We start from the raw sequence: 23298 nt of genomic DNA on the forward strand, positions 1-23298 counted from the left end.
GTATCTCCTCAGTTGTGAGTCAATACTTTAAAAAAGTGATCCATCACAAATGAAGCATGGTACAATGAATGCCATTGTTAGAGGCTGTGGAATACTCATTTAATCACAAGATTAAAGAGAAAGGCTTCTCCAGCTGTTTCCAATGTTATTGCCAGCTTATGCTTATGAGCATTAAGTTGCCATGTTTGTTTAATTCATTCTCCCAAGTATTTTAAAAAGTCTATATTTAAACTGAAACTTGAGGGAAGGGACTTTAAGATGTATTGAAAAGAGATATGTAAAGGTAGCATAGGAATAAGAGGATATAAGGGAACTAAAAAGTCAGGTTTAAAAGACTACTGTGTTTCAAGCGGCTAGTGGATGAAGTTTGCTCCCAGAAATTTCACTTTTATTTTTAAAAAGCACCAATTCCTTCCCTGCCTCCCCCTCCCCCCCCCCCGATTCTCTGTTCCAGAGAGGCAAAAGTTTGTTTGTGGCAGATGTTATGCATGAGTGTAGCAATTATTTTTCTTTGTCACAAATCCAAAGTAAAAGACAACTCAGATGATGGCAGAAAAGCTACAAGGAGGATCTACAAAGCTAAATTCATCTCTAGTGTCTTCACACTTTAGTAGTGTTACATGGGGACAAATTTGGCTTTCAAGCCAACTTCTCTGTGAACAGCATTCCTGGCATTGCCTATCAGATATGAGTTTGGCTGGAATGTTTGCTGTCAAAATACCGATGCACGGACTTGCATCAATGAGGAATAACTTCTGCTTGACCCTTCTTTAGCTCTGGTGTGGTCAGATCATGCAGTAAGGAAACTTAAACTCCTCGGGAATGACTTGCAGCTAGTGTTTTCCCAGGCTTTGCTGTTGTACAGGAACTATCCTCGGAATGAGCTGCCCTTGGAAATTTATGTTTTCTTTCCCTCTCCTTACTTTCTGCTTGGGAGTGACCCAGGGTACATTACTTAGCCTTAACGTTGTAACAAAGTCATTTGGGAAATCTTCCCATTCAGTGTAAGCATTGGCCTGAATACAAAGAGCAAACATGCTACAGGACAGCAAACAATAGAGGTATTTTTGATTGTTTTACAATTCGCTCTGTGTTTCTGTTTCAGGCGCTGAAAGGACGTTTTCTTAATGGACCAGGCACTGCCAACTGTCACACCACGCTGGCACTACTTCTCCCTAGAGGACTCTAAGACCGAGACGCAGCAAGTCCCCAATTTCGAAGCGTGCGTATGTGCGGGTGGGGGCAGAGCTCTTCCTCACAGGCCCTTCCTCTCCGTAACGGACGCCGCTGGAGGCGGCGGGGCACGTTTGGGCTCCTGAGCCAGCGACCCTGAGGCGCTGGCCCTGCTGCATAAGCCCAGCTGTCTCTTTCTGGTGCCGCTCCAGCTCTTGCCCGCTGCTCCCGCCCTTCCTCCCGCGGGCTGGGCGGCGCTGACACCGCGCGCAGCCCTGTCAGCGCCAGCCGCCGCCGCCGCTCCTCCTCACGGCCGCCCCCTCCCCCAGCAACGGCTGAGGCGGGAGGAGCCGCGCGCCAGCGCCTCTGCCATTGGCGGCGGGCGAGCGGGAGGCGGGCCGGCCCCGCGTCACGTGACGCGGGCGGCTCGCGCGCTCTTGCTGGGTGGGCGGGGAGGCGCTGCCCCCTCGGCGGCTTCGGCGCGCGACGTCCGTTAGGAGGCGCCAAGGGAGGGAGGTGGGGGTGGGGGCGCGCGGGGGGAAGGGCGCGGGCGGCGGCGCCGGGCCGTAACAGTCCCCCCCCCCCCCGCGTCACGTGACGCGGCGGGGCGGGCGGGCTCCTCACGTGACCCGCCATGGAGGCGGTGGCGGGGAAGGCGAGCGGCCGCCTCCTCCCCCCGGCCCCCCGCCCCGCCCCGCCCCCCCCCGCCCGCGCCCTGCGCTCCGGAGTCGCCAGCGGCGCAGCCCGGGCTCCGCGGCGCCGAGCCGGCCGGCGGGGGGAGGCCATGGATTGAGGGGCACCATGGGCGCCAAGGAGTCCCGCATCGGCTTCCTCAGCTACGACGAGGCCCTGCGAAGGGGTGAGGGGGCGCGGCGGGGCCTGCGGGCGGGCGGGCCGGGCGGCGGCGGAGGGCGGGCCGCCCCCCCCCACCCCCCCTCCCGGTGCCGGGGCTGTCAGCGTGCGGCGGCGTGAGGCGGCTCGGCGGCGTGAGGCGGCTCGGCGCCGCTCGCACCACCATGGCAGACCGCGGGCGCGGAGGCACTTGCGCCGTTGCTCTCTGCCTTAGGCTCCTTCCCCGCCCCCTCCCTTTCCTCTCTCCCCCTCCCTTTGATATATACATACATATATATATATTTTATTTTAATAATGGGGCCTGCTGCGAGGATCCTCCCGCTCTAGCTGCCTCCCAGCCGCGGCAGCAGCCCCCATACCCCCCTTCCCCGCCCTGAGGCGGGCGGGGTGCGGAGGGCCGCGGCTGCCGGACCCTGCCGGTGCCTCGCAGGCCTTTGCCGGGCCCTTCCCGGCTCTGCGAGCGACGGTGGAAAAGGGGCGTTAGGAAGCGCTGCGGCCCCGGGGCCGGAGGACTCGCCTCGCTTCTCCCGCGGCAGCGCTGCCTGTCAGCTCGCAGCCTTCACGCACATTTTGGCTCCTCATGTTTACTTGCTGCTGGCCGTGATAGGGAGCGCAGGACGTGCATCTTTGGGTTGGAAGGTGGACGTAGCCTGTGTGGTTTACTGCACATGCTGTTGCTTTAATCTGCTTCTAGATTTCCTCCTGGAGGATTTTTAAGAGGGACTGGAGGAGGGAAGCATAAGCGTGTTAAATGCTGAATACTTGCAGCTGCAGGGTTCCAAGGCGACAGCGAGCTGCACCCTGTCACCTACCTCTCTCTAGAACTGATATCCAAGTCCAAGGACAAAGAGGGACGATAATTATTCAGTAGGAAATGGTTTGCAGGGAGGGTAAATCTTTTTTTACATGCATAATTGTTGGTCTGCTGTGTATTGTTGGGATGTAGTTCTAGCAGTTCACCTGTTTGATATTTACAACACTGATGAAATTCATCAGCTCAGACCAATACATGGCTGCCCCATTTTTTTCTGCTTATATCTGGGAGGCGTATAATGATTGATGGAGGAAAACTGGGAGGAAACGTTGAGCACTGATTGAAAGGGAAATGGAAATAAACATGGAATGGTATGTTTATTAAATATTTTTTCATTTTTTTTTCTTATGGTGGAACCACTTAGAGATGCAATGCCAAATGGGAAATGGAGCAGCATACTCTAAATACTGTCAAAAAGAAGAAACAAATATATGACTCAAACTCATTTTCATTATCGATTTTCAACATAGCCTTGAAACATTTCACTTCTAGTGAAAGTATATGAAGTCTTTAAAAATATGAATGTACATATTTTAAGAGGAACTGAAGTCATAAATGTAGTCTGGTGGTGTTGTGAAGTTGAATATAACAGGAAGTGTTTGAAATAAGTTCTTGGGGGGAAAATGCATTCATTTGGTCACATTGTGTCTTCCAAAGTTCATAAATAAGAAAACGTAAATGTTTTGAATTTTAAAGTTAGATTTTTACTCATGTACTGCTTTGAAATCTAGGAAGCTGATCCAGAAGTTTCATAAAGAAAAGCTTACTTAAAATAAAATAATTTTTTATAATTATTACTTAAAAGTATTTTACATAGCAGGTGTAATGTTTTTCTTCATTGTTATTCTATCTGTATGCGGCTTTTAATACTGTTTTTCTGTAGGAGAACAGAAAGGTTCTTTTAGACTAATATAAATTCATGTTTTGCTAAATAACTATGTTGTTTACTTAGCTAGTGAATCATTGTATGTAGAAAACAGGCTACTTATCAAAACATTATTTGTTAGGGTCATTCTCACTTGCACAAAACTACTGGTGCTTGTGGCATTTCTGTGGACACAAACAACAAACAGGGGTAATGGCTAAAAGTGCAAGTATATGTTTAAAAAAACCCTAAATACATTTACGTATAATTAGATGTACCTTCTTAACATTTTGTCCTTGTTATTTAATGGTAGGAAAGTTTTATATTAGGTAGTGTTATACAAATTCTTCAACTATGAGTTCTTCCTAGGTAATCAGTAGTGGTTAACTATATTTCCAGAATTAGTAATCATTCAGAATGCTCTGATCATATTTTTGAGACGCTAGTTTACATTTCAGTTTTTCAGAATATCTGGAAAAATACAATGCATGCTGCTGGTTCTGTAAACTTTACAAAATAAGGCTGATTTTTAAGTTGTGAGTGGCAGCAATTTTATTTATTTTTAATCTCATTTTGGGAGTAACCAAGAGAAGTGAAGGTGAGGAGAGTTTTTGTGGTTAAAGGCTGACAATATAAATAACTGTAGCTAAAATGTAACTTCTGTTCAAGGAGATGAAAATGTGATGGTGGTCTAGTGTTTTTTTTTTGAAAACACCCTGGAGCAGGAGACAGGGCTGTGATTTTTTTTTTCCTGGTGTTGGGCACAAACGGCCAGAGCTGACTGCACTGTGGATGAGGTGCCCATTTGCATGGTGAAATTGCATTGCGTTTCCCAGCACAGATTACACGGAGTCCTGTTAGTCTCCTTTTTTCCCTCCTGTCCTGTAAATCTGTGTCTGTTTGTGTTGCTTCGGAGTCAAAGTATGGGGTACTTTTGAGACATCTCATGTTATGAATGCTACTGAATTATGGTAGTCTTTATTTTCGATAGCCAGAGGCACTGCTCTGCCTGTTGCTGTGGAAAAGGTTATATGTTTTGACTGTGCAGTGATCACTGTGTGAGGCTCTCCCCGGCCCTGTAGAGCTCACTCTGAGGTTGATAGTCCTTTTTAAGGAGGTGAAGTCCATGTACAGTTTGTTATAGATGAAGTAAAAATAAATGCTTTATTCCAAACTGTGCATAAAGTTATTGGTTATTTCATGAATTTAAGTTTGTGATGATAAAAACTGTTAATATGGCTCTTGGGTTTGTTGCCTTTTTTTCTTAGCTCTAAGGTCCAACAGCCTTTTTTTGTTAGGGCAGTGCTGTAAGTCAGGCAGGCTTCCCCAGCTCAATCACTATCCCTTTTTGGTTTTGGTGCCTTTTCCAATGTACTTTTCTACTACCTTTCTCTTTGTCAGGCTGTCTGACTGTTCTCTCTTTTGAGAATTGCCCAGTGTTAGGTCTTGTCTTATGCTGAGGAGGTATCTGTCTAAAATCTGTCTTATCTTCCACTTGTTCTGCCAGCAGCCTCAACACCTGATTCCGTAAAGGCCTGTCTTTGGGTCCAGGTGACTTTGTAAAAGGAAGAGCTTTCTATTACAGTAATATTAGCTGTAGTGCAGCAGCTCCTGCTGTATGTTGTGTTGTATATAGAATACTTCAATAAGGATTCCCCAGGAAAGAGATGGGTACATGGCATTAATTGATGGCCAGTTTATTTCAGATCTTGAAGGAATTTATTTTCTAAAGACTGTTAATATATGCTGCTTAAGTAACTTTTCGAGCTTAATCACAGACTCAGAGTGTAAATTTATAAAGGTACTTGAAAATTATGAGATTATAAAAGTCAATGTTTCTGTGAATGCTGCTGAAAGAAAGCAGGTCGTGCTAACTCAGGCCATTTTCAGCTTATGTTTGCTAAATATTTACTCGGGTAGCCACTTTAACAAAAGTAATGTTGGTGTATGATCATGGATCAGTAAAACTTGTGCCGGGGGTGAAGGCTGGGTTTTCCTTAGCAAATCTGCTAAAAGCAAAGGAAAATTGTTCTTGTATGTATGCAGGGATGGAAGAAGGGGATACTGCAGTGACATCAGTGTGGTCAACAAGCATACTGTTCAGAGAAATGTCTGGCTGTTGATAGGTCTGTTTCATTGTGTTTGGAGTTTGTGCACAATGATTTCCAAGTAAGAAAGAGCAAATGTGCTGTCTTTGGAAAACATGCATGCAATTAAAACACCTGCTAATATAGAGGTAGAGCTTACAGAAGTATGAGTTTTACAGGATTTGCCTCTGAACAGGTAATGAAGTAGTATATTTAGAAGTCAGTTTTCTCCAGTTTGTGTATCTCAAAGATGCTATCAACTTGAGGACAACACCATGCCCTTCAGAACAGTGAAAGCCTGCTCTAATCCACAGAAATGTTACTTAAAACTCTTTCCTGTAATAGCTAATGTTTTATGATGAACAGAGGATAAATCTTGCTAATGATCTTTTGTGTCTTAATTTAATTAGAAAAATTGCTACATTTGTTTTATTTAAATCAAGGCATTTGTAGCTGGTGTCTGAATGTTAACATCTTCAGGCTTACAGATCTAATAAATTTTCTGACAAAAGGATGATGGAAAACTTATCATCTATTTGAGCTTGTCCTGATCTCAACCTGGTGATAAAGTCCATGGATTCAGCCATAGAGCCCTTATAGGAGACTGCTTTTTGTAACTCTTGACTATGAAACTAACTTTTAAAATCCTAGATGCATTTTTTAATAGAGAAAATGAATAGGGATGCATTTAAGTGATTTATTGTCTTTTGTTATATTCCGTGGATGCAATTGTTCTACATCCTTTTCTCTCATCTCTAAAAGGCAGTGCTCGAATAGCCTAAGTAGATGAACGTTCTCCTGCTATTCTTCAGGACACCTTATTTTCTAGGGGTATAAAGCTGTATCCTTACGTATAAGGAGATTTAAATGATATGATGAAAATGCCTAGGTCTCTCTGGGTTTGTTTTTGTTTGTTTGTCTTTTGCTATCATAATTAATAGAATCCACCACTGAGACGGTCTAGATTATTCAGGGAGATTTGTTACGTCAACCAGTATCTGATGGCTTTAGGGCTCTGGCATATGATTAAAGCAGGTATGAATGCATAGTTTCATACTTCCTGTTTATAAATCTGTAGAGCTGCAAGAGTCACTCAAATTCACAGAGCGGTAATTATTTCGCAACTTTGGCGTTCAATTCTGATGCTTGTTTTGGGAGGATACCTCAGTAGTCTTAGTTCAATATGTAATGGCCAAGTGGCTTGAGGAATTTTACTTAAACTGCCACAAACTGATGTAAGAGGCTATTATTAGAAGAGAGATTATTTGCCTGTAACTCTTCTGCAAAGTCACAGTGACCACTTTCTCTCCTTTTACTTAAGGTTACAAGCTTAGAAAAATGGACTAGGTTAGTGGTTTTCAATCTCTTCTTATTTGTAACTGTTCAAGTTATTTACTATTGGAAGTGAGGAACATTTGTATCCTGAATTTAGGCCAACTAATAGTAAGTTTCCTTTCCTGATATGAGTTTTGTGGACTTTAGAAGTTCTTTATGAAATATTGATTAAAAACTTCTAAATTAGAGACCGAAAGCATTGCCTTCGGCTCAGCCTTCTGAGAGTGCTGTGGTTCTGAAAGAATGATCGTGTACCTTTTGGTGGGTTTTCAGTGATTTTCAGGTGGTTCCCCGGTACAGCTGTATCAAGCATGGCAGTAACTTGGTGAGTAAGTTCTCAAATGTTGGTTGTACATGTAATGATGCAAGTTGGATAGAACAGGATTTCAGAATGCAGGCATTCCATAAGCACAATGTATTTGAAACCCTCAAAACATGGAAATTTGATTCAGTAAATGCTGGGGGTCCTCTGATTTCTCACTTGAACACATGAAATGTGTCCCTAAATAATAGTAGTCTCTTAATATTAGATGCATTTTTATCCTGTCAGCAGCTTACTAGCTGCCGAGCAAAGGTAAATAGATAATATCATTTCAGCTGTGGAGACTGGAAGTTAAAGGATAAGCTGAACAAATCCTCATTCTGAGTGTTAAATATCTTGGCGTAAGCTAAAAGTTACGCTATCAGACAATTATATACATAATATATTTTCTTATATTGATGTTGTAGAGTAAAATTGATTACTCAGAATGCTTTTTCATGTTATAGAATATATGCCTTTATCTTTCATAACTTACATAACTCTTGTTTGTTCTGCTTTATTTCTCATATTTTAATCAATGAAATCACGTTATGCATGGTCATTTCTTCCTGATCAGTTTTACTCTCTGGTTTTTACTCTCTTAACAGTAGTGTATATGTAGTGTGTATGCAATATGTATATATATTTAAATATACATCTCCAGAGAAATTGTGAAACTTCCATCATTAGAGATTTTCAAGATCCAACTGGACAAAGTCATAAGCAATCTGGTGTGAGTTCAGCCTTAAGCACAAAGTTGAAGTAGATGATCTCCTGAGATCCTTTCCAACCTGAGGGATTCTATGAAATGTTTCTATTCATCCTAAATTTTGTAAAGCCTCGTGTTTATGAAATATAACTTCAGGGGCCTGTATCTACCTGACAGTGTCCTAGAGAGATAACAAAATAGACAGAAATTGAGAAGCTTTTCAAAATGATATGTAGCATCACTAATGAAATTTAAAAGAAAAAAAAAAAGGGCTACGTGAGTCCTGTTACTCTTGACCTGTATCAGGCTCTCTGGCCTCTGGCACTATGGGAGAAATCAGTAAAACAATCCTCTTCCTGGTCTTCTGTTCAAAGGGAAGCCAGCCTACTGTCTCATTTCATAAAATAACTGAGGCATTCAGTTCTTTAGTACTCGAAAAGATGAGATGGTATTAAAAAAATGCACTTGTGAAGGGATGACAAGCTTTGTAAGAATAAAAAAAAGAAAATAGCATTAACAAGTTATGTGATTAGGTGAGACATGATATGTCTATTTAATTCTGTAAATTAAGAGTGTTGTGCAGCTGCTGCTTTGTGATAGGACGGATTTTTTTTAATATATATTTGAAAAAAATCAGACATTTCTAGTGTCTGTCACTTTTAAATGACAGGATATTCTCTGAGAATTGAGTATATATTTTTGATTAGTGAGTGAACTGACATTTTATTCTAAATAATTTGGTGTATGGGGAGTGTCAGATTAGTCGTCTTTTAAGTGTCATGAGTTTTACGTCCTTGAGGTTTTGTGGTGTCTGTGTGACTTAGCTGCTAATTGTACTTAAAATAATCCTGCTCTCTGGTCCAAGAAGTTCAAAATGCAGTGAGCTTGTAGAAAAGAAATGGAGGAGTCGTAGAACAAAAGTGTTGTACTTCCAAATACCTTAGTTGCTTCTGTACACTAAGTTATTTCAAGGACTGTTGAAAGCCAGAGCTATTCAGTGGGTTTCTATTAGGGCCTACTGGGTTATTTAACAGTAATCTATTAATTTTGGAAGATTTGCTCAGCGGGGAGCTGTGCATTCACTTGAGTCCCGATGGCCCAGGTGGATGCTATGTTCCTCTTTGGGAGCTGGCAGTATTGTTTTGTTGCTGCTGACTGAGGGACTGGGAGTGCCCTAAGAAAAGTGTGGTGTCTTGACATGGGACCTTACAGAGCAAGGTACTTGATCATGGACAGCTATGAAGTGGTGTTCTTAAGGAACGGAAGTGTGAGAGGTTTTTCTGCCTGTCCTTGACTGATACTTCTTTGCCTTAATTTTGTAGTGCGTGATGTGCTTGCCATTCATTTAGTTACTGCACCATAGGTAGCTAGGGGTGCTAAACTGCGTGCTGATAACTTACAGAATTATTTTGAGTAACGTGGGGTTCAGTGGAGGCTACTCTGCAGCACTTGGTTTGAACTGCTATGTCTCTCTTCAGGTGAGCTCCAGTTAAGTGTTCGCTGGTAGCTGGGTCATACAAGGAATGAATCAATGCAATGGAAAGTGTGCTGAAGGCATACGCAGCCCTTCAAAGTTTTACCTGTGTGTTTTTGGTATGGCATTATACAGTCTAGTCTTTGATATTTTTCATAGTAAAAACTGCAGATTTTTCTAGTTTAGGTTCCTGTATAAGCAAAAAAGTTTGGGAATTTAATTCTAAATAAGCTTTTAATTTTTTAAGTATTTTAAAACAAGTTGCTTCTTGATTTGTTATATTGCATGAAGCATTTGCTTTTTCTTTAAGGTGTACTTAGTCTAAATGACTGTGAATATCCATGTGATATTTGCAGTATTGAAGAACTACAAAAAGCATCTTTAACGTTTAATTTTCATATGAAAAGGTCATTTACATAATGAGACAATGAAGCCTTTGGGCAAAGATGAATGTAGAAGAAAAATCCATTAATGTAGATTCTGCCGAAGAGTTTGAAAGGGTCTAATTCACAAAACTTTGAATACTATATTATTGCTAGCACTTACTGGAATAAAAATATTCTGCTTGCCTAAAGAGTGGCAAAATCCTAATGCACATTTTCTTTTGTGATTTCTTCAGGGACATCTTGCTTTTGTTAGTGATGGCTGTTTCTGTATAACTTTAGTCTTTCAGCTTAGCTCTATAATAATACTTAGCATTTTTGTTCTACCTAATGAATCTTAACACCTCTGAGAAGTGTGTTTCTTACTAGCCTGTGTTTACAAGTAAGAAGGATTAGCTTAGTCCTCATAGGTAGGGACAAGTTTGGAAAGAGTGCATCTATAAACAGCAGTTTTGTTAAACTGGTATAAAATCTCTTCTGGATTTCTGATTCTTAATCAGGCTGTAAGCTTGGTCTCAGATCTTGATTTGAAACAGAATGAGTCTGCACATAATTTTTATAGTGATCTGACCAAATCTGTTTAAAATCTGAAGCAAGTTGTAATAAATCACAGCATTCTTCTATCTAGACCTTTAAGTCACTATAGTGAGAATAAAAGCAGACAATCCATTATTTTAGTGCAATCTTCACATGTAATTAGTGTTGAAAATGTGGCTGAGTTCTAGGAGATAGAGATGTATATTGATTTGATAAATCATCTAAAAAATATATGCTTTAAAAAATATATGCTAACATTTGCAACAGGGCCTTTATTTAATTTTAAGGCAAAATAGAATATGCCTGAGAGGCCTGGATGAATTGCAACCAAGGCAGTTTGTAGTGACCTGGATTTATTTGCCGTTGTATGCATTACTTAATATAAAAATGGCAAAAGCACTGAAACTGTTACCTCCACTGAATCATTACCTCTGCTAAAAGCATTAGCTATCATGGGTAAGGTGACTTGGCATCTCAAATGACATGCAGTGATCTCCAGGGATTTAAAATTCTCCTTTCCCTTCCCCTTTTATCCTATCAGAGCACGTAACAAACCTTTACTACAACATGAAAATGTGCTGATGAGGCTAATAACTCATTGTGCCTGCCATGTAGCATATTTGTGGCAAAATAACAGTCTCTGCTGGAACGGTGTTCATAAGCTGCATGGGTTAATGCGTTCACCTGTGCATTAAGGTAGAATGCACTGCAAACCACTCAGGGTTGCTGGGAAGGGAGGTCATTGAATGGAAGAGGAAGCTAACAGGATAGCCGCTTGCTTGTAACGGATAACTTTAGGCAAACTGAGAAGACAGGCAGAAACATCATCTGGCCTTACACCTTGCCCAGATACTTTAATTTTGAACTTGTAGCATGATTTTAAACGATTAGTGATACCTTCTGTAACTTAGAAGGTGATTTGACTTCTCTTCTGGTCAGGTTCTCTGCAGTTCTGTGTGATGAACAGTAGAGAAGGGCAGTGTAGAAGTGATCTGGAGTGAGGCATCCAAGTCAGCAGAGTGCCATACCATGTTTCTAGCCGTCAACTACAAAGGAAGAATGAAACTATGCTTTCCAGGGTCTTATGTAACATTTTGATGATTTTTTTTTTTTATTATGTTCAAATGCTTTGAAGATGTTTCATTTAGTCCTGTAGGTTATAGCTGGCTTGAAGCTATGCAAGGGTGAAAAAGGTCTAACTTGTCTCCAAAGTGAATTCTAATATAAAATTTTTAACTTTCTGTTTTTGACTTTTCTTCTTCTTCTTTCTTTATCAAAAAAAGAAAAAAAAAACTTTAGTGGTCATGCAACATCAGATTTTAAGCTGTAGAAAAAGGAGAAAAATTAAATAAAACTTTATTCTGTGCTTACAAGTCCTAGAGAGAAATCATTTAAAAGCAAGACTTTGTCCTTGATACTTCAGGAATAATGTTACATTTGTATAGAGTCTGAATTGGACCTTGATTGGACCTAAAAGCTGTGAGGAGAAGTAATATCAGGCCAAAGAAAGAGGTAATTACATTTGGCATGAAAAAATATTCCTTGTCCTTTAAAGGAAACACTGGTTACATCTTTCAAATTCTTCCTCACCTGAGCTATGTCTTCTATCCACATTGCATAGCTCTTTTTGTTAGCTGATGGTTTTTCAGTTTGCACTCCCCTCCCATGCAATTTAATTTATATCAAGTATTCAGTACTTAAATGTGTCTTTACATTTGTTTGTATTTTGAATTGATATTTCCCGATCTTTGTTTTAAATGTTTTAAATGATCTATGTTATTACATTGGTTCTGAAAATTGTGCTTTTAAAATTCTGAAACTGTGAATGAAAAAACTTGGAAAAACCTCAGAAACTGAAGCAGAACAGGAAGCGCCAGATTTAGTAAGTCTGCGGACAAAGAGAAAATGAACATGAAAGTGTTGGGATAATGATTATGAGATCTTCAGTTTTGCAGATTAAGTTTATTCTATAAATAAACTTTAATATGCCACCATGAGTCTATTTTGGGCTGGAGAAGTACTTCCTTTTAATCCTTCTTTCTAGTAGTTAAGTGATGTCCGGAACAAAATCTTATTCTGTGCTGGAAATTTCCTAGTCTTGTAAAGAGTTTTGCCACATTTCACCTAGCAGTATGATGCAGTTAAATCCTGGTGGATTTGAGTTTAGAAATTAGGAAAGTGGTTTTGCCTTTCATATATCTGAAACAGCATTGCTTTAAGAAAAATAGTCATCAGCAGTTAGTGCAGTCAGTGTAGCCTGCTCTGTATTCTGTGATGATGTTAATGAAGGGTGTTATCAGTGGAAAAGTAATCTAGCAACTTTTTGGTGTCTCTGCCTTTCTTGCAGATAACGATGGGATTTTTCTTTTCCTGAAGAATTACAATCAATCTTTTTGCAATAACTAATTCCCCACCTTTTTGTGTTACCTGACACTCAGGTTTGTCTTCTCATCACCTTGCTTAAAGAGTGGCTGTGTAACACTGTCTTGTGTTAACTATTCTTATTGCCTAAATATTGAGTAAATTAAGAGTAGAGGTGGGTTAAAGGAGGAAGGAAGCATAATATATGCTAGTTCTAATATAGAACACTGCTGGCTAAATATCTACAAAAGCCATAGAGTATTATAAGAACAGAGGTTAAAAGCAGAATATAAAAATATTTGATAAATATATCTTTATATAAAATGTTCATAATTTATTATGTAAATGTACTGCTTTTAATGGAGACTGTGATGTCCCTGGGGGATGTCTTGTGGATCTCTTCAGTGGGAGACTCCAACTGCTTAAGCTATTCAGGGCATTGTCGCTCTTTAGGATTAAGTCATTCTAATATTTTTTTCTATTTCTATATTTCTCTTGTGAAATAGAGGACAGTGTATTTATATGGGGCTCTGAAATCTGAGTTATCACATCAATCTGAACTGGTCAGTGGTGGTAAAATTACTGGAAGATGGTTTGACAGAGAGCATGTTAGATGGTGTATGTAAATACATCTTTTTTTCCGTTTAGTTTAAAATTTGGAACAGTCAGTTGTTATCCACCTGGATGCCTAGAATATGTTGTGATGCTATAGAAATGCTTATAAAATCAAAAAGTACAATCCAAGCTGGTATCTCTTGGTTGTTAATTATGCAAAATAATGATTTTTCTGTAACTTTCCCTATTGATATGATGAATCCTTAAACGTCTAAAAAGTTATCAGTCATATTCCTTTATAATTCTTTGAAGTTCCTGTGTGAGAGTTGTAAATACCGGTGGGATATACAATGCAATTACTTGAGAGTCAGAAATTGGAGAGTCAGGTGGTCAGATAATGTTTATTACTAGATATAAAACAGAAAATAATTTTGTTTTAAGGTGTACTACCCTTTGACTTACTAAGATGGCAAGAGGCAGTAGTTGCCTCTGTTCCCAGACGTCGCACTGTTGCTGTGGGTTAGGGTGATTTCTTTCCTCTCAAGGACTGTAGCAGAGATGATTGTAAGTGCCACTTTGGCTTGAACCATATGTGGATGAGGTGAATGTGGAACCTTAAGAATAGTATACATTTAATCATGAATGTTTTTAAATTTTATAATAAAGTATAAGCATACTTAAAGCTAGTGTGGCATAATGCATGGTCTTTCAGGATAGTTCTTCAAAATGTTGGTCCTCAGATGTTTCTGGAGAATTCTCTTAGCAGTAGGTATAGCCATGGAAATGGAATTTGGAAATAGTGAAGCTACCTGTTTGCTATCATATGTTAAAAAACGTGTCTGATTCAATTCTTTGTGTTCTACCAAAGTCTTAATAGGGTCTCAGAACTAAACCACATGTTAGTTTTTTTATGTTTTATTTCTTGACTATGTAGGCTAGTTTCTCTATTTCTGATTCTCGTTGATTATTTTCAGCCTTTCACAGATTGCTCAACAAACTTGTTACTGTGTGTTTGTAACAGTGTAACAGAAGACATAATTTTATGATCTGATTCACTCTTCTTTGCATCTGTGTTTGAGATTATTTTTCAGATGGATTTATCCCCAAGAGCTGGGGAGGAAGGCTCAAAACAGAACCTTTTATCGTATATCAGTTGTATGTGTACATGTATGTATGTGATATGTTGTTCATGTCAAAACGTGACTTCCAAGTGAGTAACTATTTTTCTTTTAATTGCTTAGAAATTAAGATTTAGCTAGGTCTAAATAGTCTTTGAACGTATTGTCATTCTTCCTTTATTTGTCGTAGTACTTAAGTAGTATGCTGAACTAGAGTTCGCTTTTTTTAACTGCCAAAGACTAACCCTTGATTAAATACTTGATCAAAACTATACCAGCAATCATAAATTATTATTCCTTCCTTCTTTTCCTTGTTGCTTTAGTACACATTTATTTCGGTAAGTGCAATGAACAGAATATCAGCTTGTTCCAGATTTAAGACGAGTTCTTGCTGAAAGTCTGGAGAGCCGTTTGCCAGTAAAAGAGTTAGCAATTCAATGATTATAACTAGATGTCAAAGTTAATTCATTTGTAAGATGAAGGAAAAGATTCACACTTCTTTGAGAAGTGCTATGTCTGAAGGCTCAATAAACTAAGAGGGATTTATATGGTGAATATACATTACAGACAAAATGAAAAACTTGATTTAAAATGAATTTGCCAATTCCAGGTAATATAGAAAATAGATTATCATACCAGCTGTATAAGTAAAATCCTGGCCCAAGTAGTGTCTTAACACATTTTACATTAATGGTGAAACTTAGTCAACGTGAAAGAAACATCAAACAGATGGAAGACTCACTTTTCCCAAGTAGGAACCTAGACTGTCAGAAAAGAGTTTGAGCCCATCTTCTATCATAGATTTATCAGATCCGTAGTAGCTGACTAATCTTACTAAAACTGATAGTCTTCCAATTATTAGTCTACAAGGCTATAGAAAACAAGGCCTTACTGCAAGGCTATGGGAAACGCTGCTTTTGTACACAGAAGTCACTGATGATTCTTAATTTTCAGGCTTAGTCTAATTTTTTTATTAAAGAACAGTACCATTTTACAGTATAGATGCATTAAGAATCTGGACTATTGGAAGAGAGGATATGGAGTATTTGTTATATTAGGATTTATTTTGTAGCAAGCTCCTTAGGTGTAGTTTGCCTTTGTAGTAGTGCCTTAAACTTATTTCCAGAGTATTGCTTGTACCTGAAAAAGACTGAATTCTCTTAGGGACTATTGTTACCTTTGAGTTTGATTTTTAGTAGGTTATTTCTTTGATAAGAGTTATATAATTTTGTGTATCTTAACAAGCGTTAAGTGTCTAGATGATTTTCATGGTGGTAATAAAATTGGAAGGAGCTTTTCTGAGTCGTGACAGAAGCTGCTGTTCTCTATGACAATGCATAACTACAGTCTGTTTGCAAGCAAAACTGACAGAGTGCCAGCACAGAAGAGCAGAGTTTTGCTTGTAATCTAAATCAGACTAAATATCCATTCTAAATATTGAAAAGTTTGAGAAATAATCATCCTAGAAAATCATGTACAATTTATGTAAAATATGAAGAAGCATCAGAAGAATATGGTAGTAGAAATGGAAAGAAAAATAAGAGGAATGAAGAGGTTAGAAACTGAGCAATGAACAAAACTGAAGACTTTGCTCAGATGAGGGTAAGCATCCAAAACGTGGTTGCTTACTTTGTGGGCTTCCCTAACCCCGATTTGTTTTTCTCCATGCTTCTGTCTTCCCGTGGGAGGGAGGGTAGTTCAGGGCTCCTGTGAACGTGTTGCAGCAGGAACTGTGCTGTGCTGCAAGATGGCTTATGCTCTATGTTTAAAATTGCTTAAAACTTGTACCTCTGCCTCCTCTCCCTTTACTTTTCTGCACCATTTCCACACTTGGCTGTGCTGGTCAGGTTACTGAGTGCTATCTCTTTTCTAGGGACAGCAATAGTTTATTCAGAGCATCTAGAGCAATACCAGCACCTCATCTTGGAGGAAGCAATATGTGCTCTGACAAGGGCCTGTGGCCTGGAGAGGTGGCATCCTGTGATTCATCAGGGCTGGCAGTAACTGTGTTCCATCGCTGGGAAGGAGTTTACCAGTTCTTTAATTGATACAGTAATTGCTTTTGGCCTTAAGGTTGCAGCCTATTGCACTTAAATTTGCGGTATTGTGTGTGGCAAAATTTACTTTAATGATTTTCAGAGGCTTCTGAATTTTCAGGTTCTTTTAGCTTTCTTCTTGTCTTACAGGGTTGGACTGGTAAGCATATAAAACTAGGCTCATTTAATTCTTGAGGGTATAAAATATAGCCAGTAAGCTTTAACTTCTCAGATGGTGGGAGGATTATTTCACTGTTGGGGCTATTATGTAGCAATTCCCATCCACACTAGCATTAGGGGGAAGGTTGTCACAGAACCTGTACTGATTAGCTTTGCTTGAAGCAAATGTAATCCAAATAGCAATGTGACAGTGTGCGCCCTGACGGAGGTACTTTACAGATGGATAAAACAGGCTAATAATACTTAATAACATTCTTTTTGAGGATGGTAGCTGTGAGAAGTAAGCTCTTTGAAGATTAAAACTGTCACATAAATGCTAAGTATTCATGTTACAGAAAATTGGCAAATCCTATTGTAATAACTAAATCTTCTTCCACTGTCCTCACACAAGATGTTAAACCTTTGATATGCATTGTGGTTAGGTCTAATAGAACCGAGAAGAGCTTTAGCCTCAGCATGAGCCACTGCTACCAAAAAACAAAGAATAGATAGGAGGAAAAAAATAAAAATGGCTTCAATAATTTGAACTTTTCTTAAAATACCAAAACTGTGTTGCTGTTATCCTTGAATTCCTGTTGCACAGTGTTATTGGTAAATGTCGTGTTAAGACTGTTAAGTCTTTAGTGAGATGCGCTGTGTAGTTTGAATGGTGCCCTTTTTGATATTCTGGTCGTGAGAGATTCCTTAAAAGAGAATTAACTGTTTTGGTTTTGGAGGTGTGTGGGGGGGGGGGGGGGATTTTGTGTGTGTGTGTGTCCCCATATTATCAGGTGGGTTTGGGGGGAGGGAGAGGGGGAGCTTTTTTTTGTCATAGATGGTTCATTTATCTCAAATGCATTTTGAAGTTTTTCCTATTGGGAGTTATTCCTAAACATGCTTTACATTTACTTGCACCTTTTACCTCTTTGAAGCTTTTCAGTAATTGATTTGGTTCTTGACAACTTCGTAACCACAGCAATTGAGTCACAATAAAGACTAATGAAAAAAAGTAATAAAATTTTCATGTATAACTAGGATGAAGATTCCTGGGGGAATAGTGAGCAAGTGATTACAGGGAAGATAATTGTCTGGTTAGAGAATTATATGCCCTGTGAGTTTGATATTGAACCTGTAAAATTGTCACTTAAAAATCAAAATATTAGAATTATTAAAACCAGAGCTTGAAGTCAGGAACAGCCCAAGGTAGGTGAATTTTGTTTGCTTTCTGCAGGATGATCAAGATGTCTGTTTATACTAAAAATCCGTTTTGGCTATTTTTAGTAAAGAATGAATGCCATGTAATGCTGATGGTTGCAAATTATTGCTTGCCTGTATATTTGAAATCTTTTTACGGCATTGACATAGCAAGCTGTTTTTTTATCCAGTAGTGACATTAGGAATTCAGATTATTTTCTCCTTTTGTATAATATTGTGGACATTTTGAAGCTTACAATTATGGGGAAAAAGTACCAGCCCTACTAGATATGTTTTTAGATACTTTAGTCAAATGAGCTCAAAGTTTCTTGATGCCTCACCCTAACTGCACTTTTTATCCTCTCTGTTTTTTCCTCTGGCTTATGTAGTTATCTAGTTTCCTGTTTGATTTTTTCAGCACTGCTGATATGTTGTGGCCTGCTACCTAGATTTATTTTTTTTAATGGTCACCTGTAAACAAGAATAAATATTTAATTTGACAACATGAAAAGAAATTAAAGTATTGGAGGTTTTGATATATAAAGATTTTATCAGCCTTTTGGTGCTGTTACTGCTACTCATACTAACAAATGATGATTTGCCGGTCGTTTCTGTGATTCTGATGTAATCAGAGGTTACCAAGTCACTGATTTGTTTTCAGCAGTCTCTCCTTTCTTTTTATAAAACAAAGAAAAAAAAAAACAGATGTATTGTTTCTGTGTCCAGTTTATTATAGATTATGTTAATTGGCTGTAGGTTTATAGTAGCCATGGCAGGTTAACTCCATCTAGTCTCAGTTAAACTACTGGGATTGAGTCCTTTTCAGTAATTAAAGCAGCTCCTTAGTGATAGCTTATAGTACTTTTACAGAGTATTTCAGAGTATTTGGGAACTATATGAATCTTTATCAAACATCCATTTTATGTAGACTAGAATTTATATTCATTTTAGTGGAGAGACAGTTAAGACACGGAGAGGTTAAGTGTCTCTTGCCTGGGTGTCTCAGAAAGGTAATATTAGAGTAATGAGTTCAAATGCTGTGGTTTTATTCCTATCCCTTTCTTGAACAGACAACCTTATGCTTTTGAAGGCTGCATCAACTTTTGAATTTCACCCCACACCGTTTTAAACAATTTTGTTTGGATTTTGAGGGTAGAGGGAGAAGCGTTGTAAAGGAAGTTATTGGTGGTGGTTGGTCCTGACTTTCCTAATAAATATTAAATACAAATTTAAGATGTATTTATGGTGCTTACTCTCACTGCATATGTTATAGGCAAGGTGGAGAGTAATTATGCTATATAAGCGCTCACAAATCCTTTAAGCCTGACTAAAAATTTCTTTTAACCTTTAGAGAAGCCCCCCCTCCCTTAATATTAATTTCTTACGATTCTTACAATTCAGGTGTGAATTGTTGCACCTTAAGCAGCAATGGGTGCTCTTAAACTTTGGTGTCGCTCCTCTTAATGTGTCTGTAAACCTTTGAACTTCTTTGCAAGGGAACTGGAGAGCAGCCCTGTGCTGAAAGGTGGGCTCTTGGTTCTTGCTTTAGGTGCAGGCTAGGTGCTGGTGCCAAGCAGAAGCTGTGGTGCGTGGCAGTTCTTATATTCTTGACCTCAATATTTTTCCTACTGTTGCATCATTAATTTTTAAGGCAGATTTCAGCTACTTATAGTGTTAGAATGAAATATAGTATTGAGCTAATTTGTAGGTACATTAGGTTAGACTCATTAGTTCTCTACTTTAAGAAACTGTGATAGATTGTGCAATGTAGGTACTTCCAATAGTGAGGAATCAGCTTTGATATAACTAATATCTTCTAGCTCTGTTTCCAGGCAATGAACAAGCAAATATTATTAGGTGTATTTAGTTACATAGACATTTTTATGATGACTCCTAATAAAGAAGGTTTACTAACAGTCTTGTAACATCAGAGTAACTTTTGCTGAGATAGGTATTTGCTCCCCAGCTTGTTAAGTTTTGCACAGATGTTTGTTATGCAAAATTGGCCTGTGCTTTGTAGTATGCCCTTTCTCTTGAAGTGATAGAGGTTGTGCTGTATGTTTAACCACTTACTACTCACCATGCATTTTAAAACTTTCCAAGATAAAAGAAGGTGGGGGTGGGATTAGTGCTACAGGATGTGGAAAGAAAAAAGCTTCTAAGATTAATAGACAACACGTCTGCAAAACTTGCTAAAGCTCAGCTGTAAGGGTTGATTTCCTCTAGTTTAGTTAAACATAACTTAAGATGCTTCTAAAAATGTTACTTTAACATTGCACATTTTGCTTGCCCAATCTGTAGTATCTGTTGCCTGAAGACAAACATTTTGTGGTAGGTAAATTACTGTTTTATGTTTATGTTTTATTTGGGCTATGTTTTTTTTAATACTAAATAAACTTTAAAAATGAGAGTGAGCAAATGTAAATGTTGCAGAATTTGTCTTAGGCTCTTCACACTATTAACCTTCATTTTTATGCACTCCTGTTAAAACTTTAAGTAGGATGAGGAGGAGAGCAGTAACTTCAGCTGTGTTCTGTGCCTTCCTTTTTTGAACAGTATATTAAATATAATGTCCCGTACATGGGTATCTAACATTAGGCTTCTACATAAAAGCAGTGTATATTTTCAGAGGGAGTTTCCCTGCACCTCCCACTCCCATCAGTGACACTGCTAGATGGGATCTCCTCTGAATTTCAGGCCAATTCTATATAGGTGGCTGAATATGGATTTAAAAGTCTAGAGTTGGGCATCTGGGCTTGAATAGTTTGAGCTATAGTTTTATCCTAAAAGGAAAACTCCAGGATGGCTTGGTAATAAATATGTGGAGTGAAAGCAGGGGAAAGAGAGCGAGTACCAGCAGGGGATCGTTTTATTGCACAGTTGCTTTTGGGAGGTGTTACGCAAATCGTTAGCTGGACAGTTGTTTAAAAAAAAAAAAGAACTGTAAGTCTATATAAACAGCATTAGGTTTAAGTAACACCATTAGACTAAAATTATTCTCAGCAATTGGATGAACTGGAGGTTTGCTACAATTACTGTAGGTTGGAGTGAATATTTTAGCTGAGGTTGCATGGTTTCATTTAAACTTTATTAAACAAACTGGAGCTCAAGTATTCCCTGGAGAGTGGGATGCAGCACTAATCTTTTGTTAAACTGTCTTTCACACTTTTGGAAACCATCCAGCAAAAGTAGCATTAAGAAGGCTTCTATTAGTAAAGCTGCCTAGATAGAATGACATAGTCTGTGACTTTTCCTTTTGTGGAAAAGACCATTTGTTTCAATAATGTTATTTGGAAGCAGGCTTCCTTTTAATAAAATATTACTTTTGTATGCAGCTGACTGAGTCAGATATAATTTTAAGAAACAGAATACAGTATTTAACTGTTGAAACTTTTTATTATTTTGAATTAGAACTTCAAGAATATAGAAGCAAACTTCTTACTATGATGTGTCAGGAATTAGGTGTGCACTTCCAATCACTTAGCTACATTGCTTCCACTGCAATAATACTGAGGTTGTGCCATGTGTTTTTGGTAGGAACAATGTGGAGAAAGTTTCTGCTGTGTTGACTATCATAAGCTTATTTTGGAAAGTCTTACGTGTTCTGTTTTTTCCGCTGTCAGGTTATGAATGCAGCAACAGTATATCTGAAAGAGTAGTGTCTGTGTGTATGTATAATGAAAGTGGCTTGTGAACAGTCTTTTCTTATGTATTTATAGATGACTGTCTTCTAAAAGTATTTTGTTGGACTGTGCCTTTGGAAAATGTGAATGTAGTTCATGAAGGAATTTCAATGTTAGAAGTGGGATTGTTACTTTTAATCCTACCCTTAGGCATAAATGTAGTTATCTCCATGGTTTGATGTTTGCTGCTACTCAAACACCTATTTATATGTTGTTTATTATTGTTTTTAACAGATGCTGCTTTAATTCATTTGTAAAGTTGATTGACCGGGCAAGTGTCGGTCAATCACTGAGCAGGCGTTTAATGAGCCTCTTAAGTCTTTGGTTGAAAAAGGGGAGAAAATAGTCTTAAAATTCTTTCTTTACACTTCTCTTTATTTCCTGCTCCCTCTAAAAAGAGATAGTAATAAAGAAAGATATCACCAGTGAATACAACTAAGTGTGATTAAGGGTTGTTGTCTGGAAGCTGAGGGCCAAGGTTGACATCTGCCTGTTAATAGTGTAAAGTTTGCAACAAGTGACATCTTTGATCTTAGTTGGACTACCTATTCAACATAAGGATTTGTGGAATTGAGAGAGAAAAGGTAGCTTGTGGGTATGTTTCAGTTTTTTATTATTATTATATTAGTAAATTGCTTCTGGAAATATTACTTTCATAAGTTAAGACTTAGTTTTATTTGATCTCTGCAGGCCATCTTGTTCTACCACTATACCAAATAATTGGCACTTTGGTGTTGGAGTTTTGCATTCAAATATTTTATTTGTCTTCCAGACTTAGCAAACATCGATAACATCTTTGTTTTCCACTCTGCTTGTTTCAATAGTACTTGCATGTGTCTGGATCTAAACATATAAAGAACTGATTTTTATAGAGCTTTGCAGATGATTTCAAATGACCTACATTATTCATTTTAATGCGTCTCTGGGAAGGAATGGAAAAAATTATTTTGCTTGCAATTCTATGACCCGTTTTGTAGTTTCTGCATGAAAACAGTAATATTAAGTGATCTCTAGCACTAATAACTTGCTTTTAAAATTAAACATAGACTAGCAATATTAACTTACCATCTTTTACTAGGTGATATACTGGCAGTTCTTTTTGAAGGTGTTAGTAACACTGGTTGAGCAGTCCTCTTCCTTCCCATCTTCTCCCCCCCCAACCCCATCCTTCAGTAGGACTCCAGTATGGTCTTTATCATAAGCTAAAGAATGTTAAATAGAAATTTGGTTGTGGGAAATAGGATTTAGCCAATGTTGGGAAGGACCTTAACTCTTCCTAGCAGCATGGAAAGCCTGAGGCTTTGAGAGCAGTGGAAAAGTGGAGTCGGAAGTATGGAATGTTCTCCCTTTTTTATGAAAGAGAAAAATGATACCGAGGTGTGCTAGTTGGTTACCAGCTCATTTAGATGCTCGAACATCACATTGAAGGTCAATTTTAGTTTAGTTTAAATGAGTTGTAGGCATTTTGAGTAAGTGTTGTGCTGAGGTAGAGTACCTCATATTCTGTTAGTTGCTTAAATATGCGGCACAGTAAAACAAATATAGTGATACAGTGAGACCTGTTTGCTTAAAGGCTTTCTCTTTCTTGTGAAACAGCAAAACAACAAATCTACCAAGGTTAAATTAATTCACTGTTCTTTGTTACACCAAAGTTTAGCGCAG

General features: G+C 38.6%; 1 protein-coding gene across 3 annotated transcripts in view; it reads left to right on the plus strand.

The window, feature by feature from the left end:
• The first annotated feature begins 1923 nt into the window (after nt 1–1923).
• USP32 (ubiquitin specific peptidase 32) overlaps nt 1924–23298 on the plus strand; it is an 84608-nt gene continuing 63233 nt past the window's right edge. For all 3 annotated transcript variants that reach the window (XR_010886179.1, XM_067309460.1, XM_067309461.1), the window contains exon 1: nt 1924–2032. Coding sequence is in view for 2 of the 3 variants with exons in the window: in XM_067309460.1 (XP_067165561.1) it covers nt 1975–2032 (58 nt within the window). In the remaining variant the exon portion in view is untranslated. The remainder of the gene's footprint in view (nt 2033–23298) is intronic.

Source organism: Apteryx mantelli, chromosome 22 (genome assembly GCF_036417845.1).
Source record: "Apteryx mantelli isolate bAptMan1 chromosome 22, bAptMan1.hap1, whole genome shotgun sequence".
NCBI classification, from domain to species: domain Eukaryota; kingdom Metazoa; phylum Chordata; class Aves; order Apterygiformes; family Apterygidae; genus Apteryx; species Apteryx mantelli.